This window comes from Oculina patagonica, chromosome 10 (genome assembly GCF_052425735.1).
Source record: "Oculina patagonica isolate OP01 chromosome 10, crgOcupat, whole genome shotgun sequence".
Classification (NCBI taxonomy): domain Eukaryota; kingdom Metazoa; phylum Cnidaria; class Anthozoa; order Scleractinia; family Oculinidae; genus Oculina; species Oculina patagonica.
The window spans coordinates 21412691-21429989 of NC_135767.1; the positions used below are offsets into that span (position 1 = coordinate 21412691).

General features: G+C 37.0%; 4 protein-coding genes across 4 annotated transcripts; 3 read left to right on the forward strand and 1 right to left on the reverse strand.

The window, feature by feature from the left end:
• The first annotated feature begins 2406 nt into the window (after window positions 1–2406).
• Window positions 2407–3733, forward strand: LOC144667087 (melanopsin-A-like). Its single transcript, XM_078528468.1, has one exon. The coding sequence runs from the start codon at window positions 2461–2463 to the stop codon at window positions 3559–3561; it is 1101 nt and encodes a 366-aa protein (XP_078384594.1). The 5' UTR covers window positions 2407–2460; the 3' UTR covers window positions 3562–3733.
• A 3996-nt stretch (window positions 3734–7729) lies between these two features.
• Window positions 7730–8839, forward strand: LOC144667344 (uncharacterized). The gene has a single exon (XM_078528732.1). The coding sequence runs from the start codon at window positions 7730–7732 to the stop codon at window positions 8837–8839; it is 1110 nt and encodes a 369-aa protein (XP_078384858.1).
• A 3861-nt stretch (window positions 8840–12700) lies between these two features.
• On the forward strand, window positions 12701–13899 carry LOC144628866 (melanopsin-B-like). The gene has a single exon (XM_078486968.1). It carries the CDS (start codon window positions 12725–12727, stop codon window positions 13865–13867), a length of 1143 nt encoding a protein of 380 aa, XP_078343094.1. The 5' UTR covers window positions 12701–12724; the 3' UTR covers window positions 13868–13899.
• A 2370-nt stretch (window positions 13900–16269) lies between these two features.
• On the reverse strand, window positions 16270–16812 carry LOC144667345 (uncharacterized). The gene has a single exon (XM_078528733.1). It carries the CDS (start codon window positions 16810–16812, stop codon window positions 16270–16272), a length of 543 nt encoding a protein of 180 aa, XP_078384859.1.
• Between the last annotated feature and the right edge of the window lie 487 nt (window positions 16813–17299).

Consider the following 17299-nt stretch of genomic DNA (forward strand, 5'->3'; position numbering starts at 1 on the left):
AAAGTTGATAGATTTTTTCAGATTTTTTTTTTTTCGAAAAACTGCGAGAGACTTGAAAATTTAACGTAGCGTTTTTTACTTGTACGTTGTGTTAACTTCTTTGCTTATTATTATAAGTACAATCTTGGCATTCAGTAGTTTATATTGGCAGGAGATGTAACAAATTTGAAGCAGTGTCAAAGTTGACAAATTAATTATAAACGAATTAAGTTTTGTGTAGAAAAATTAGTGGAGGTCCACTACAAAAACATCAGTTAGCTTAAGTCGTTCCATTGCATTTTTTTTTATCAGGGAGGTTAAGGACTAAGGAATATTGTCAAACCGTCTTCGAATCGTCCCGTAAGATGGAAACCGCAGTCTAATTAAAATGTCATGAGCAAAAACGTGGGAGGGCGTAACATCTAATATCGTGTTGTTTTGTTTGAAAACTAAGTCAGATTTGAAATTAAACAAAAGAGGAATAAAACACGCCGGGCCAGCAGAGCGCTTGAAGCTGCACTCTCGGAATAACTTTTTGCTGTTTTATCCGATTGAGCTCAAATTTGTCACAATGATCCCGAACAATCGTGTCTCAGTGTCAAGGTCTTTCAGAAAAATGTACTTTTTGTGCCATAACAAAAAATGAAAATTATCCTTCAGTATTGTGACGTCATTTTCCCGCCAAAAACTGTTAAATTAAAAAAAAATCATACGATTGTTTGGGCTAAAAAGTTCTATCATTGTGCCAAATTTGAGCTCAATCGGATAAAACAGCAAAACGTTATCCCGAGAGTGCAGCTTCAAGCGCTCTGGTGGCCCGGCGTGTAAAGCAAAAAGCAAGATTTTAAGCAGTTATGGCAGTTGCTTGGCCACTTTTTAACACCATTTTTTCCATTATTCAACCCTCCGATTCAGAATCATTTAAAGGGACTGTGTCACGAATTTTAGCCAAATTTAGCCACGTGAAAAAGACCATCACGTTCAGTGAAATATTACAATAACGTCTTAAAACAGTGAAGGGAAATTCCGATAACACAGCAAATACAAAAGAAGGCACGGATGGCCAAAAGTGACGAAGATTGAAACGGATTGCGATATGAACTTCACTCTGCCGTGACACAGTGCTTTTAATTTCAGAGTTTAAATGATTTATTTGGAGAAACCGTGGGAATTTTAAACGTGTTCTGTTCCTAATTATAAGCTTTCCCAGTTGTTTGCAAATTAATGTCATAGAGTTTTATAGAAGAGTTTTTTCCTAAATGAACTGTGGGGAATGTCTCGCTGTATTTTCAGAGTGCTGATTATTTACAAGGTTTTGCAAATTTAATCATCTGCCCGACTTTAATAATAGTGCAAGAAAATTACTAGTAGAAAGAGAGTTGCGAAATATGTTGGTCCCTTTCTTACAAATATCTGTAATGTTCAAGAGTTTTTTAACTGAATGGTAGCATTCTAATTCAATAGCAGCGGCAGGAAAGATTCAAAATAAAACTATTGTTGAAAATATGATCCGTTAAGAATTCTATTAAAAATGTGATTCCGATTAAAATCTTTAATTTCGAAAATTTAATTTCATAAAGAGATACGGCGGGTTTTAAGCCCTTGTTTTGTTCAATCGTGTAGACTCGACAAGAGACTTTATTTCCGAGGGAATATTTATAGTGGGATGCACAATTATTCCATGAGCGCACGTTGGATATGAGATGGTAGCGCCGAGTTGGCTATAACTATCTCATATCCAACAAGCGCGAGTGGAATAACTGTTTTATTAAAAACACCAAAAGAATTGCAATATTTGAGGTGCCCGGCTGTCCTCGCCTACGCGTATACCTACCATATTTATGGTCCATGGTATATGAGCTCATATAACATGGCCTGTAAACTAGTCAAAAATAAGGAAATTGCAATATACCATGACTAGGGCTAGGTTTCAAATCGGATATACTATTTCAGAAATGATCGCTTCGCAAACGCTCTCCAACCGGCTAGCTGTTCCTGTTTTACTTTTTAAAAATGTAGTCTATAGTTATCTTTATCTGTTTTTAGTGACAGACCTATCTGAAATCTACAACTTAATGATGAACAAAGAACTTCTTTGTTACTGGTAACAACACAGCTTCTGTAATTAGAACTGAGTTTTAATAAGTTTTCGTCTTAAAAATTAAAATGAATTTTTATTTCTTCTGACAATCTCTGCGTGAGTGACCGGTACAATAATTGTAAAAACCAGACATGTCTTTCACAGACAATTGTGAATATAACAACTGTATGAGTCATTGTCATGCAGAAGCAAGCCTTTTATAATTATTATAAATACGTTTATTACTTCCATTCATATATTTTCCTTAACAGATAATACTAAGGAAAGCCGTTAGAGTGCAAAAAACCCACGCTGTTTTAAACAAGAAAGTATAAAAGGGAAGAAAATTCTTTTCTGCCCAAAGCGGCCGCACCCGGTTAGAAGTTAAAGTTAGAAGTATGATGGCTCTTGAATCAGACCTAATCTGTAATGTTACGACAAACTTCACTAGAAATTCTTCATCATGTTCACAGCATATCCCAGCAGCACCCATGGTCAACCCTTATAAAGAGTTCTACAAGTTTGCCTTCGGCTCCGCAATATACATAATCATCGTTTCATTCACAACCATCGTAGCAAACGGCTTGTTGCTTATTGTTTTCTTCTTCGATCCTTTCAAGATATTCAGGAACATCACCACTTATTTTCTGATCGGTCTTGCTTTCGTCGATATTTTAACAGCCGCGACGCAAGAACCCATGTACGCTACATGTTTTATAATGATGTATCTTGGACACCCTGACACTGCTTCTACATGTATTCCTCTCTTGGACACAGGACGAACGATAGCTGTAGCTGCCATGAATGCCTCGTTTCTTATAGTGTTGGCTTTTACCATCACCCAGTACATTGTCGTGATTTCGCCTCTGAACCACGCGCGAAAGGTGACAAAAAAGCGAGTGATAATCTGCGTGTTAGCCATTTACGTGTACTCTATACTGTTCAGCCTGTCACCTCGGATGGGCGTCTCATTAGATATCCAACACAAGATCGACAACATATTTCATTCTATTTCCTTGATATATCTGACCATAATCTTTTATGCCCTCCTGTACATTGCTTTCAAGAAGAAAATGGCCGCTTCTAAGGGTCTTCGAGAAGAAAACAACATGCAAAATGGAAACATGAATGAGAGGCAAACGGGCGTGGAGCGAAAGTTTATTATTGTGAATTTTCTTCTGATCGCCATATTGTTTCTGACGTCTCAGCCCTCCGCCATGTTGTGGATTTATCGCTTGTACTCCAAAGAGGACGTAAACAGTCCAAAAGTTCTTATTGTTAATCTGATGGTGGATAACATACTTTACCTGAAATTCCTGCTTGACCCGTTTGTGTACGCGTGGAGAATTCCCAAATATCGTCAGGCTCTCAAGATTGTCCTGCGCTGTGGCAGAGAAGAGCCTGAGACCCAGTCAACATTCAGTGACCACGTTGTTGCCCGGATGAGCAAGTCACGTGAGAATGTCGTCACTCTGAGCTTCAATAAGATTTCCCCGGCCTAAATTGAAATATATGTCATATTGGACCGTGAAAATGTGACCGTCTTATTACTGAACTTGTACATAGATGAATAAAAGTAACATTCTTGTGATTTAAAAGCTCTCTATGAAAAGTGGATTGCAGTATTGAAAACTGTATATATTGTATTATAAAAAATAGTCGAGTTTAGTATAAAAACATAGATAGAAACTGGATTAGTTACTCAAGTAAATCGTAATGGATTTATTTTTCCTGATGACCACTCTAATTTTAATGACAAAAGCAAACAGAGAGCGCTTGAACGCATAACTTAAGTCACATTAAAAAAACAAACAAACAAACAAAAAAACAAAAAAAAAAACAGAAAATGCAATATTATTTGATGGTACGGCTGTTGCTATGATTTATTTATTTATTTATTTATTTATTTATTTATTTCGTTTATTTCATTTATTCATATTTAAACATTTATTATACATTTATTTGTGTACGGTGCCTCATCTCGTTTTCAGTACCTAGCCAAGAATGACGTGATATTGGTAAATTTCAATTCTTAGTGCGGTTTTCACTTGAGTGTCGAAAGTAATTTGCGTTTGCTTTGGTTTTGCATTACTACGCTTATTGAAATAAAATATCGCGCCACTTTCTTAGCCAATCGGAACTAAAACCAGATGACTCGCCCACGCACGGTTTCCCGCGCTTTGCGTCGGCAACTTGTATTTGCTTTAAGTTTTGACTGGTTCAATGGGTTGTCTGTGTCCTTTGTGATTGGCCAGAGTATATACTTTGCTTTTGGTCTTACGACGCTCAATTAAAAACTGCTCTAATGGTATTATCAATATTTTTCCCTAAAAAATACTTTCTGATACACGGTATTGCTGCTATTTTCCTTCCACCTTTACTTACATAAACGTATGGCAAAAGCGTTGTTAGTTGTTTTTGATGATTGTACTAGATATTTCTATCAACTGGTGATATTGTAACTAAGCGAATAAATAATAAATAATAAATAGAGTTAAAAAAAACTTGAGTTAAGCAAGTGAAAATGCTTTCAAATTTTCTTAAATTCAATTTTTCGAGTTCACATCTTTACTTTTTAGATTTAAAATTACAGTGAAAAAAACTCAGATTATTTTTAAAGGGACTGTGTCACGGCTGAGTTAAGTTTATTTTTGTTAAGTTTTGCCAAATACTCGCTATGAAACTTAATGTTTGCAAAGAAATTACTACTATGGATCTAAATGACAAAACCATAGCTTCGTTGCAACCTAATGTGTCTCCCGGGCGTTAAAATTTAAAGTTACAAGCAAACAAGTTATCTTTAAAAACTGTTCAGCCCAACAATATTTCAAAAACCCATATTGCAATCCGTCTCAATATTCGTCGCTTTTGGCCATCCGTACCTTATTTTGTATTTGGTGTGTTATTGAAATGTTTCTTTACAGTTTGAATAGTTCATTTTTATATTTCAGCGAATTTGATGGTCATTTCATAAATTTAGCTAAAATCCGTGACACAGTCCCTTTAACTTTCCGATAATTCGAACCAGCAATCGTTGGGACCTGCTTTACTAAGTCGAACTATGCAATTTTACCCCCCAATTTTTCGAATTCCCAACCCGGGGGGGGGGGGGGCACTCAAAAAAGTTTTATACGGGGAGGCTCCGCCCCGAGCTCTGACCCCTTACCCTTTTATATACCATTTTTGACAGAAATTGTACCCCTTTCGTATACCTTTTACTGAAAAAGGGTACCCCTTTCATATACCTAAAAGACATGGCATACACTTAGAACAGGACGTTTTCTTGTCATTTTCACGTAGCGCTTAATACATTAAAATAATACAGCCGTAAATTGCGTTTGTTCGAAATATTTTAATTAAAGGCCCTTTTAAATACCTAAATGACAGATTTCCATACCCTTTCGTATATCAAAACTTGTAAAATCCCTACCCTTTCATATACCTTTAGCCTGAAAAAGGTACCCCTTTCGGGCGGAGCCTCCCCGTATAGGCCATTATAGGGAGTACCCCCCCCCCCCGGGATTCCCAATTACAAGATTCCGTTTACCTTGGTGGTTCGGCAAATCGGGATTTAACTGTATTATTAAAATTTAATGTTAAAAAAGGTCTCAGTAAGACAAACTCCGTGGGAGATATGTTTGCGTTCTTTTCTAAAGATATAATTAGCCTGCTTTACGCGTTGTTTACGAAAATGTCATGCAGTTGTTTGGAACGCTTTTGCAAACAAACTGTGGGAATTTTTTCGGATTTCTTTTTAGAGTTTTAATAAGTTGTACAAAGAAAACCATCTGCTTAACGTAACTTGTAGTGTTAGAATAAATGAATGGAAGAGAGTCACGAAAAGTGTTTTTCACTTTTTTGCTTAACATCTGTTATTTTAAAAGGAGGTTTAGTTTATAGCATTCCAATTTATTACCATCAAAAGAAACATTAAAGTTTTGATCCATACATTATCTTATTATCATTCTATAAACATTATTACAATTGTTTTGTAGTTTACAAAAAAAAACTTTCAATTTCGAATATTAATTTTCTCACGGTTTAGAGCTTTGCTTATCACTTTCCTTAAACAATTTTAGTGAAAATAACTTGCTAATGTTTTTGGATAACGGACACCTAAAAATTTGCTTCGATGTCAATAAATATTTATTTTATTTTATTGAACTGCAAGATATCTTTTGTTTGTATCATTTCTATTTACAAGGAAAATAAAACAAATACTTGTTTTTCTTCTTAATTTTTCTTTTTTAAAACTTCAGTAATAGTTACAAATATGCGAAACAGACATTTTGGCTTAAGGAAGAAGAGCTTTATTCTTAAACCTATAATATGGTGTGACAAACATCTAGAAGCCGTCAATTGCAGGAGAAACCACGAATTTTCGTCCCACTGACATGAGAACTTCTCTACCGCTGTTAGCGCAGATGGCACAAGGATTTTCATCTAAAAATTGAAAAGATCCATTATCGTCGCACACGAAAATCTCTGCGTGAATAACAGGTTTAATTATACATGTTGCAAGCCTTCATGGATATCATAATGTTGTGTTTTAATTGTAGATTCTTAGTTTTTGTCGTGTGGGTCCAAGCCTTAACTTGAAAAGAACTTGAAACTCCCAGGACAAACCGGATATAAATTTCACAGGCTGCTTTCAAAAGATATATCGGGATTGATTAAATAAAAACGCAAAAAACCTGGACTATGCTTTAAAGAAGTGTATTTGAGATCATGTTACTAATTGGTGAATAAAAAAATGATTTTACACTTAAACAAATAATTATTTTTTGTTTATGTTTAAAATTCATAAAGTTAGCTTATTTCGTTATGTAATCAGCTCAGTTGAGGTTTTCAAAATTCACCGATAGGTGACAAATGGGCTGAATTTTAACTGTTTATTGAGAAATCGTCAAAAATTTCAGGATGATAACTTCCAGCACCCCTTATCTTATAGCAGCAGATACTTTTCTTAAGGACGGAAAAATAAATATTCATCTTTGTATTTGACATGCGAAGTATTTATTTTCGCCTTTATAAGATTTCGAAAATTTTTTTTTTCGCTTAGTATTGCAGGGTATTTTTCTTCAGCTTTTACTGGCAAATAATTTTGTCACGCTTTTAGCCCGCAATGCTTAATTTATGCTGCGGTTTTGTTTAAGGCGGCCCACGTTTGTTTCAGCTAAACGATGATCTAACAGGTCCAATTTGTTATCTCAGCAGGAAAGGTTTAATTTTATCACTTTTGTGTTTATTGATGAGTGTTAATCCCAGTGTTTTCCTTAAGAAAGTATTAAAACATCTCCTTTTCTTCTCATAATCACCGGAATTGGGCCTAAATTACGCCAAGCATTTAACAAAAGCCTCCTGAATTCAAAATGCTTAATTTTCAAAGCTGGTGTGTGTGTGATTATAACTTCCAACAACTTAAGCAGCTTAAGTAATTACATCACAGTAGGAATTATGCAAACATAGCGAACGCTTTTGGAATTTCAATGAAAAAGTTGATACATTGGTTATGAATTCATTGCGTGTAATAACCGAATTATCCCCTTGAAAGCTCAACGGGTATAAAGGGCAAGAAAATTGTCGTTCACGATCCAAACCAATTACACCTCTGATTAGTTAACAGCTTTAAGGTGAGACACACCTTGAACGGTTTACGTCGCAAGTACGATGGATGCTGAAACAGCGCTAGAATGTAACGCTACAGCGGCTAATTTCACTGGGAATTCCTCATCATGCCTACCGTCTTTGCCGCCACCAGCAGCACCTATGGTCAACCCTTATGACGAATTCTTCAAGATCGCTTTTGGCTCCGCAATCTACATCATCATCATTTCATTTACAACCATCGTAGCAAACGGCTTGTTGCTTGTGGTTTTCTTCTTCGATCCTCTAAAAATATTCCGAAACGCCACCACTTATTTCCTGATAGGTCTTGCCTTTGTGGATATTATAACAGCCGCGACCAACCAACCAATGTACGCTACATGTTTCATAATGATGTATATTGAACACCCTGACACTCGTGAAACATGCTTGCCTCTCCTGGAGACAGGACAAACGATAGCACTTGCCGTCATGAATGCCTCGTTTCTTATCGTGTTGGCTTTTACCATCACTCAGTACATTGTGGTGATTTCTCCTCTGAACCACGCGCGAAAGGTGACAAAAACGCGCGTTATCATCTGCGTGTTGGTCATTTACGTCTACGTTGCACTGTTCAGCGTCGCACCTCGTATGGGCGTCCCTAGAGATATCCAACAGAAGATTGATAACACATTTCATTCTATTGCCTTGATATATCTGACCATTCTCATTTACATCCTCCTGTACATTGCCTTCAAAAAGAAAATGGCCGCTTCCAGGAGTCTTCGAGAAGACAGCAACAGAAACGACGAAGGAAGGAATGAGAGGCAAACAGGTGTGGAGCGAAAGTTTATTATTGTGAATTTTCTTCTGATTGCCATTTTGTTCCTGACGTCGCAGCCCTCCGCTATGCTGTGGATCTATCGCTTGTATTCCAACGAGGACGTTAACAGTCCAAAAGTTCTGATTGTCAATCTGATGGTGGATAACATACTGTACCTGAAATTCCTGCTTGACCCGTTTGTGTACGCGTGGAGAATTCCCAAATATCGTCAGGCGCTCAAGATTGTCCTGCGATGTGGCAGAGAAGAGGCTGAGACCAAGTCAACGTTCAGTGACCAGGTTATGGCCCAGATGAGCAAGTCACGTGAGACTGTGGTCACACTGGACTTTAAAAGCATTTCCGTGGACTGAATAACTGATAGCTTAGAATTGGTCCAAATTTTAATTATCATCAGCTGAGTTTTGAAGTCTTAAAATTCACTGATAGTTGGAAAATGGGCTCTTTTATTCGTGTAAATTATATATTTAAATAATATTATACCTCCTTTTTTCTGATAGCAGCACATATTTTTTCTTATGGCTGGAAACATAAATATTTTAAGTTCGTATTTGAGAGGCGAAGTTTTTGTTTTCACCCCCTTTTGAGGTTTCGGGCATTGTTTTTTGCTGCTGCAGCGTATTTTCTCAGCTTGTTCTGGCAAATCCTGCCGGAAATTAGTTTGCCTTTAGGTTACATGTTTAAATAGAGGAAAACGTTATAAGTCATGTATATAGAACAAGAATGGGTTATCTGACTAGTTCTACCCACTGGGCTCAGTTGTTAAAAGGGTGAAAAAAGCTATGCACCCGATAATGATAAATCGCTTTCTAGTAGATAAGTGTTGACAAACAAACTATGTTACTATTCGGGTAACCATTTAGTCATGTTGCGTAGACTAAAAGGAGCTATGACACGGCGCAGCTTGAAAAGACCAAATCTCTCATTCATATTTCTTGAAACCCTTTCATTCTTCTCTAATCTTATTTCTTTTTGTGTCTTAGTAAGCTTGTACAGTTTTGAAGTTTCCGTCGATTTTAAGGTGCGCGTTTTTAAATCACAAAAGATTACTAGTTTTCGTGTGTTCACTTGGCTAAAATAAGGAATGAAGATGAACTTGTTCATTTGAATTGCTGATGACGAAAGTAAATAAAAAGTGAATAAACTAAATTACTCTACTTAGAGAACAAGCCACACCAGCTCTCTGCTGGTTTTCACGCGGTTCCTCGCGAGGGTGAAAATTTGTGTAGTAATCTATATAGTCAGTATAAAATTTCTAATAATGTCAAAGGATCTATAACAAGATCATCAAAGAATGGGAAACTGAAATCCCAGCACAAGTGACATAAATAATTATGTCGTGTGATACTAGACTGAATTTATGTGAAGAAGAAGTTTTTTCTTTGTAAGTACGTAAATAATTTGTATTTAAGACTTGTGTAAGGCGTATTTATATGTATATTTGTAATGTTGTAAAAGTAATGCATGAGGCACATGCACATATGTACTATATGTATTGAAAATTAGAGCTGTTCTACTTCATCGAAATTCAATAATCTTAGTCTTTTACTAACAGGAAATCTTTAATTAGTTTAATATCTGAAGAGACTTTTTGACACCAGATTGTAAAAAAACATTAGTGTCGTTGACTCCACGAATAAATTGGTACCCGCGAGTGGTCCGTAAATCTTATCTAATAAAATTTTACCAACTCGTCTTTTTTTTTTTTACCGCGGTGGATCTTCACACTTGGTTTAATATATATTGTGTATATACTGTATATAAGCGTAAATTAATATTGAATTAAAAGTAAAAAAAAAAAAAACATTCTACATTTGTCAGCATTTGTCAAGGTCGAGCTTTCAGTTACTGTTTTATCCAGTTTTAATTAAGAAATTCCATACTGTTCAATTGACAAAATGTTTTTGAACAAACCACGGGGAAAGGTTTGCGTTTTTTTTTATATTCATAATAACTTATTTTTTAAAATTTTCTAGACTTTGACGTTTTGTATCCCTAGCAATATGCCTGACTCGAAACGTCGATTATTTCATCTCATATATCGCAGGACAATTTTGGTCGCTTTTTCTTCCTTTGCTAGTTTGATAGTTACTTAATTTTTATTGTAAAATGATAAAAGTGCAGGGAAGTGCTCTACTGCTCAGTTTTCGTAAACCTTTTCACCATTCATAAACTTGGTAAAAAACAAATTTCCCCATATCATTCCACAGAGACAACTTATTGTGCTTTTCATGATGAAAAATCAAGTTAAATTAATTTCTTAATCAGTATGTAGCTGAGAAATGAACTCTTGCCATGCTATTCAATTTTCAATGAAAACAGGCTACTCGTATTTGGAAAAACCGAAATCTCATTTTGATACTGTAAAAGAGTATTCATACTGGGAATATAAAATTAGTTTTTTTGTCAAGTTTACGATTCCCATTGTACTTAAGTTTTCTCAAAGGGTCTGTTTGGAACATTTCGTTACCAAAACAAACCAACAAATGGTCGATTATGATATAAGAGAGTCTGAGTGGGTCTGCACAGAGCTATCTCATAGGTTTAGAGTTAGGTGTTGGACAATGTAAAAGCCTCTGTTATCCTTGTAGTTGAGAACTTTATATCAGTACATAAACTTTTAAAGAATTCGGTCTTTTATAAAAGGCAAAAAGAAGATTAAAAATACCAAGCACCTCGTTTGTTTGGAGATGGACTTATAACTTAAAAAATATCCGTGATCAATAACTTTTTCTAGCTTGTTGCCGCGCACTAGTAAGAGGAACAAGCCTTCCTGTATTTGATATACCATTGTGAAAAACAAAACTACCATTGCTACTGACCAAATTACGCGATATTTTTGTCTGTGACACCCAGTAGATATATTGGTCTTCATGTTTATATATATTAGCTTTTTTGAAAGAGCTGTTCTTAAATTTAATGAAAAGTCTTAATGACTGTTGAAGAACAAATGATATAGTAGGAAGCCAAGACGAAGCAAGGATATGTCCGAACTGTTTGATGAAATATTACCAATTTCTTTAACTAAGCTCACTTAGATCAGCTTAAACAACGATTCAGTCATTAAATCAACCTGATTTTATTGTCCCTTGAAAGGTCGCAGTCACAGTTAATACGAAAGATGAGATAACGAAAACACTTCTTCCTTATATTTGCAATCTGTTTGAAAAGGATTTGTTGTTACATCTGTTGATCGAGATGTGAAATCGCCTCCTTTACGACAACAATTAAATAACCAACTACATGCAGTGCCAAAAAATTGCTATTTTCCGATCAGTGGGAGCTGCCACAAATCTGTTTAGCTTTAGTACTTAATTTAACTTAAGTACGATGACTAAAAAGTTTTTATTTGCTTAAGAACGTTATAACATTGATTGGAAGATAGACATATAAGCAAAGGAAGTTTTTAGTTCATAGATTAATCTTGAGTTACATCATAATTTCTATAAATTATAAATAGCTAATTTACTAACTCAAAAATGTTAGTGGTATCTTACGGTACAGTTGACGGGGGTCATATTCATCATCGTTGTTAATCTCTCCTTTCAAGAAATTGGGCGGCAGGAGGGATTATATTAAATTTATCTTAAAAAAATGTTTTAGAAAAGTGCCAATCGATCATATAAATTGCATGTGATAGAGTTTTCGGTACAGTTATCACAACGCACCGTTGTAATCTAAATCAAACATTATACCCAGGGGTGTCTTACGGCGTATATGAGCTATGGAGATGAATTGCGTGCAAGCAAGAACATTCTGGTGCAATGTACGTTAATTAAAAAAACTGATATTAATGCTTTGACCACCGGGGGCAATTATTCCAATCTAAGAAATAAGCTGCCTTAAAATGTTCTTCCATTTCCTCCTTTCTGTGAAATATGATGTAATTAAAAACTTGGAAAAATTATAACGTCTATTAGCGTGGGTACACCGTTTTATCCTAGTGTTGCAAAAGTTGTTTGTTTTCGGTTCATGAAGCCAGTGAAGTTAAATTTATTAATTAATCAATTGCCACCGTACATACGCAGAACTATTGAAATTAAAATGGTAATTAAAAATTACCAACTGATGTCAGTGAGAATAAAAATGAAAGATCTGCACGGTAGCTTTTGTATGCAGATGTTTCTTTTCATGTGGATTTATATAATCAGCTGGCACAATTCCCACTCTCAAAAGCTTAGCATAACCTGCCACAGCAACAAGTCAAGAAGTTAATCACCTTCCAAAGCTTCTCCAAGATGAACCTTACATGCAACAACTCCTGGATCAACATCACCAGCAATTCTACAAACGAGCTAAATCGAAGTGTATCAGGCAACCATTCGTCTTGCATCAACGCCTCCCCCGAGTCAGCAATGGCAGTCAACCCGTTGGAAGATTTTTACAAAGCCGCTTTTGGTTCCTCCATCTTTATATACGTGGTCTCGCTCACAACCATCTTGACCAACAGTCTTCTTCTCTTCGTTTTCTATCGCGACCCACTAAAAATGTTTCGCAACCCAACAACATTTTTTCTCATTGGTTTGGCCATAGTCGACATACTAACAGCACTGGTTCAGCAGCCCATTTACGCCACTTGTTTCATGTTGCTGTACTTTAAACATCCTTCTACAAGGAAATGCCGACCTTTTATAGATGCTGGAAGGATTGTTGGAGCTTTCGCTATGACCGCATCGTTCCTAATCGTCTTCGCCTTTACCGTGACGCAGTACGTCGTAGTTAAATCGCCTCTAAAGTACGGCCGCTTGGTCACAAAGAAGAAAGTCTTGATCAGTGTTGCGTTCATCTATCTTTACTCAGCAACGTTCTGGTGCCTGCATTTGATGGGTGTGCCTCCATATGTTCAGGACATCATGGAACTTTCCATTCACAGCTATCTGTTGGCCATTGTCAATATCGTTTTCTACATACTCTTGCACTGTGCTATGAAAAAGAAGACAGCAGCAGGAAAATCACTTCAAGGCGAAGCTGGAAATCGAGAAAGCGGTAAGCACATCCAAGTGCAGCGTAACTTTGTTCGCGTGAATTTCATGCTTCTATCCGTGCTGATTGTATGTAACATGCCGGCAGCTGTTGTGTGGACGATAAGACTGTTCATTGAAGACAACAAAACCCTTCCTACCGCGAAGACCCTGATTGCAAACCTGATGGTAGATAACGTGCTCTACATGAAATTTCTGTTGGACCCGTTTGTATACGCATGGCGCATGGTGAAGTACCGAGAGGCGTTTTATAAAAGCATCCGCCGCAAAGGAACTGGCAGGAAATCGCACGACAGCACCAGCACCACTGCAGGAGGAGAAACCCAACAAGTGGAATTGTCAAGCGCGCCATCAAACGGATCAATGGTAACTTTGCTGAGTTTTAAAAGTCTGGAATAACGAAATCCCTTTGTTCCTGACTGTTATGTACTTGTATATAAATACTCGTTTAGATCGATCTAAGACACATCTCTCTCTTGATGACCAACAACATATTGCCTTCTCTTGTCAAATTAATTTACTCCTAAGAATCCAGTTACGTAGCTGGTGGTAGCCAAAGTTAATGTAAATAGCACATGTGGGATTTATCCTGCAGTATATTTAAGAAATCGCATAATAGTAGCAGTGGCAGTGGTAGAGACTGTGGCTGGCGCAGTAATAGTGGCATTGCAGCTTTATAAGTGCTGGATGTGCCGCTTTGAGTGATGATGGCAGTGGCAGCAGCATTGGTGGTGGCAGGGACCGTGGTACGGTAGTGGCAGATGGGGTGGCTGTTGCAGTGGCAGTAGCAGTGCCGGCTCAGGTGGCAATGGCAGTGATAGAGGCAGTGGTAGGGTTGACGGCAGTGGCACTGTAAGAGACATAAGCAGTGGCGGTGGGGGCGGGGCGGTGGTTATACTAATGTTGGTGCTCCGTAATAGTATTATAGTACTTGCTGTTGTAAATACAGTCGAAACTCTTCTTTCTACTTAAAGGCCGTCGTTAGGAACCACAAGTTACCTTTGGGGTCAACCAATTGGGCTTTTCTATTGAATTGTTTTACGCTCTAGTAAGCTACTACCTTTGAGTGACTGATTACAATAAGTCAGCATTACATTTAAAATAAGCAATACTCCCGTTTCAATTTTAATGTACAGATGATAAAATGCCTGTCATGGGGCAATAGAACTGTATACCCTTGCACCAAAAAACTGTATTCGCAATCTGTTTATGGATATTTTTAGTTCTCGTATGAGACCGACTTAAATTACCCCACTTGTTCCAAATCCCCCAGGTGATTAATTACTAAATTATTTAAAGCTCAATTTGTATTGTTAATTGTATATTGATATACATGTATATTAAATCATTATTAATGCCATTATTAATAGCTAGAGCGTCTGAATAGATTATTTGATTTTAACGAGATCATTTCACCAAAAAAACTCCCGTATCTCTTGTTACTTAAATTAGATAATCTTTACACACGATGTAAGCTTTCTTCATGGTGGACCTATTTATCAGCTGCTATTTACATTATTGTACAAGTTAATTACAGGAATAAATACATAATCAAATTAATTAATCAATAAAGTATAATATATATAGATTACTTCATAGAAAGTGCGACGTACGGATTTTTATTCACGAGTTGCAAAACTTTGTAAAACGAACGAGTGAGCGTAGCGAACGAGTGAGTTTTTCAAAGTTTTGAAACGAGTGAATAAAAATCCGTACAAAGCACTTTCTATGCTGTAATTTGTTTATTATATATATAACGAGAATTAAACATATTCTGCAAACCATTTATTTTTTCTCTACACTCACTCACTCACTCATCCTCATCGAGCCCATGAGGACTCTTGAGGCCGGATTTTTTCTCTACACCATAAGCTTACATACGTAAACTGAGCAAACAGTTCAAGACTGATCTAAACGACCGGGTGTAATAAAAACTGACAAGTCCGGCAACAAATTGAGATTATAAGCTTAAACATCACTTCATCAATTTCCCATTCAGAAAAAAACTTTAAAATACGGGAAAATTCGCTAATACAAAGAGTAAAATCTTTTAATCACTGTCGGATTCAATCAAATAATGGCGGCGCTTCGCGCTTTGCAAAGACAAATTTGGACTCTGTTGACTTACTGTTTACGGAAATGTTAAATGTCCCTCCTTGAATGTTTGCACCTTGGAAAAGAGATAAGGCTTGCTGAGGCGATTGCTGGCTGGTTCCGGAAGATATGCTGACCTCCTCGGTTTCTTGAATGGCCAGTGATCTTGAGGATGAAGTGCTAGCGCTCAAGATATTTCATCCCGCTGCTGTTTCTCCGAGAGTGAACTGTAATTGTTGAGGCTCTGAACATTTTTATGCCCAGATATTTGCATGATATGAGTGGGAGGAACCTCTTTATCGTTCAGCTTTTGAATCATTCGCTTTCGGGCACTGTGGTTGGAAAGGTTTTCAGCATTCAAGCCAGCTTTTTCAGCCATTGTTTTCATGAGCGAACTCAATTTGTTGGAGCCCATCGGCGCTGCTTTGAACCAGGGTTTTGACGAGTTTGCTAGTTTGGTGTGGTTAATTGCCAAGTAAAACGGGCTGTCGTCTGACTTCATTTGCTCTGGCCTTTTGGAAGCATACAGGTGATAGGCTTGAAGAGGATCTCTGTCACTGCCTGGAACAGAAAACATTTTCGGCTTAACTGGGCGAATATCTTTGGGCTCGGCACCGGTTCTTGTCTTTGTTTGTCGCTCGGTGTATTCAAGAAATTCGGCTCCATCTGCACTGGTTTTGAGTTGAACGTCGCCCCACTTCATGTCTCTATGCTCTTGGCATTCTCTCAGACCAACCAAAGTGCTGGGTGTTGTTCAACCATAAAGTGTTTAATAAGGACTCGGGAGACGAAAGACCCAAAAGATTTTTGCCGTAAAGAATATCGACTTCGTCGTCACTCAGAGCACGGGCAGCTTTGGTCTTGTTTCCTTTGCCAGCTTTCTTCAATTCCTTCTGCTTTGCAACGAGTGTTTCTCTGGTTTTTCTAAACTCGTGTCCGTCTATGATGGTTGTAGGATAGCCCTTCTTTCGTAAATAGCGGTCAAAGCTGGAAATAAACGACCTCAATGTTGTTGGCTCATATTCTCCTCCGTCCTTTTTCTTTACCTCCACGATGAATGCAGACAGTACTTCGTCAAGTTCTTTCGCTTCCAAGTTTTCAATCTCTTTATCAACTTGTTTCGCTCTTAAAAATTCTTTGAGCAAGGAGACATCCCGGTTTGTTTTACCCAAAGTGTTTTTGTTTGATTGCTCCTCAATAAAATCATCTAACGGCAATTCCAGAGGAACAAAACGTGAAGCCGAAGCCATGTTTCCGAAACACAAACTTGCCGCTCGCTGTTCAACTTTGTTGGAAACCATTTGAGTGCGCGCGCTCTGATTGGCTGGGTCGTTCCACTCTAGATGCTGATTGGTTATATTTTTCACATGTGAAGAAAGCTATACGCGAAGCTGATTGGACGTATCGCTTTTCTCACATGTGAAAATATAGCATATAGAAATCTATTTGCAAGGTTTATTGCCCAAAATTCTCGCTATATATGTAATAAAAAACATTATTAACAGTACTAAAGTAAACAAGTCATGCATTGAGCCTTTAAAGTTACATATAAAATGCACATAAGCACTATGTTTATAGATGAAACATTACTACGCTTGTTCATATCTTGTCAGTGTTACGTTACCTAGGCCTTGGAGACAAGAAGTGTTGGAATTTTGTCATAATAACAAAAATGCTTAGAACGAAATAGTTGCATATAGAAAAACACCAATATAGGAAAAATAAAGTTGCGCTTGC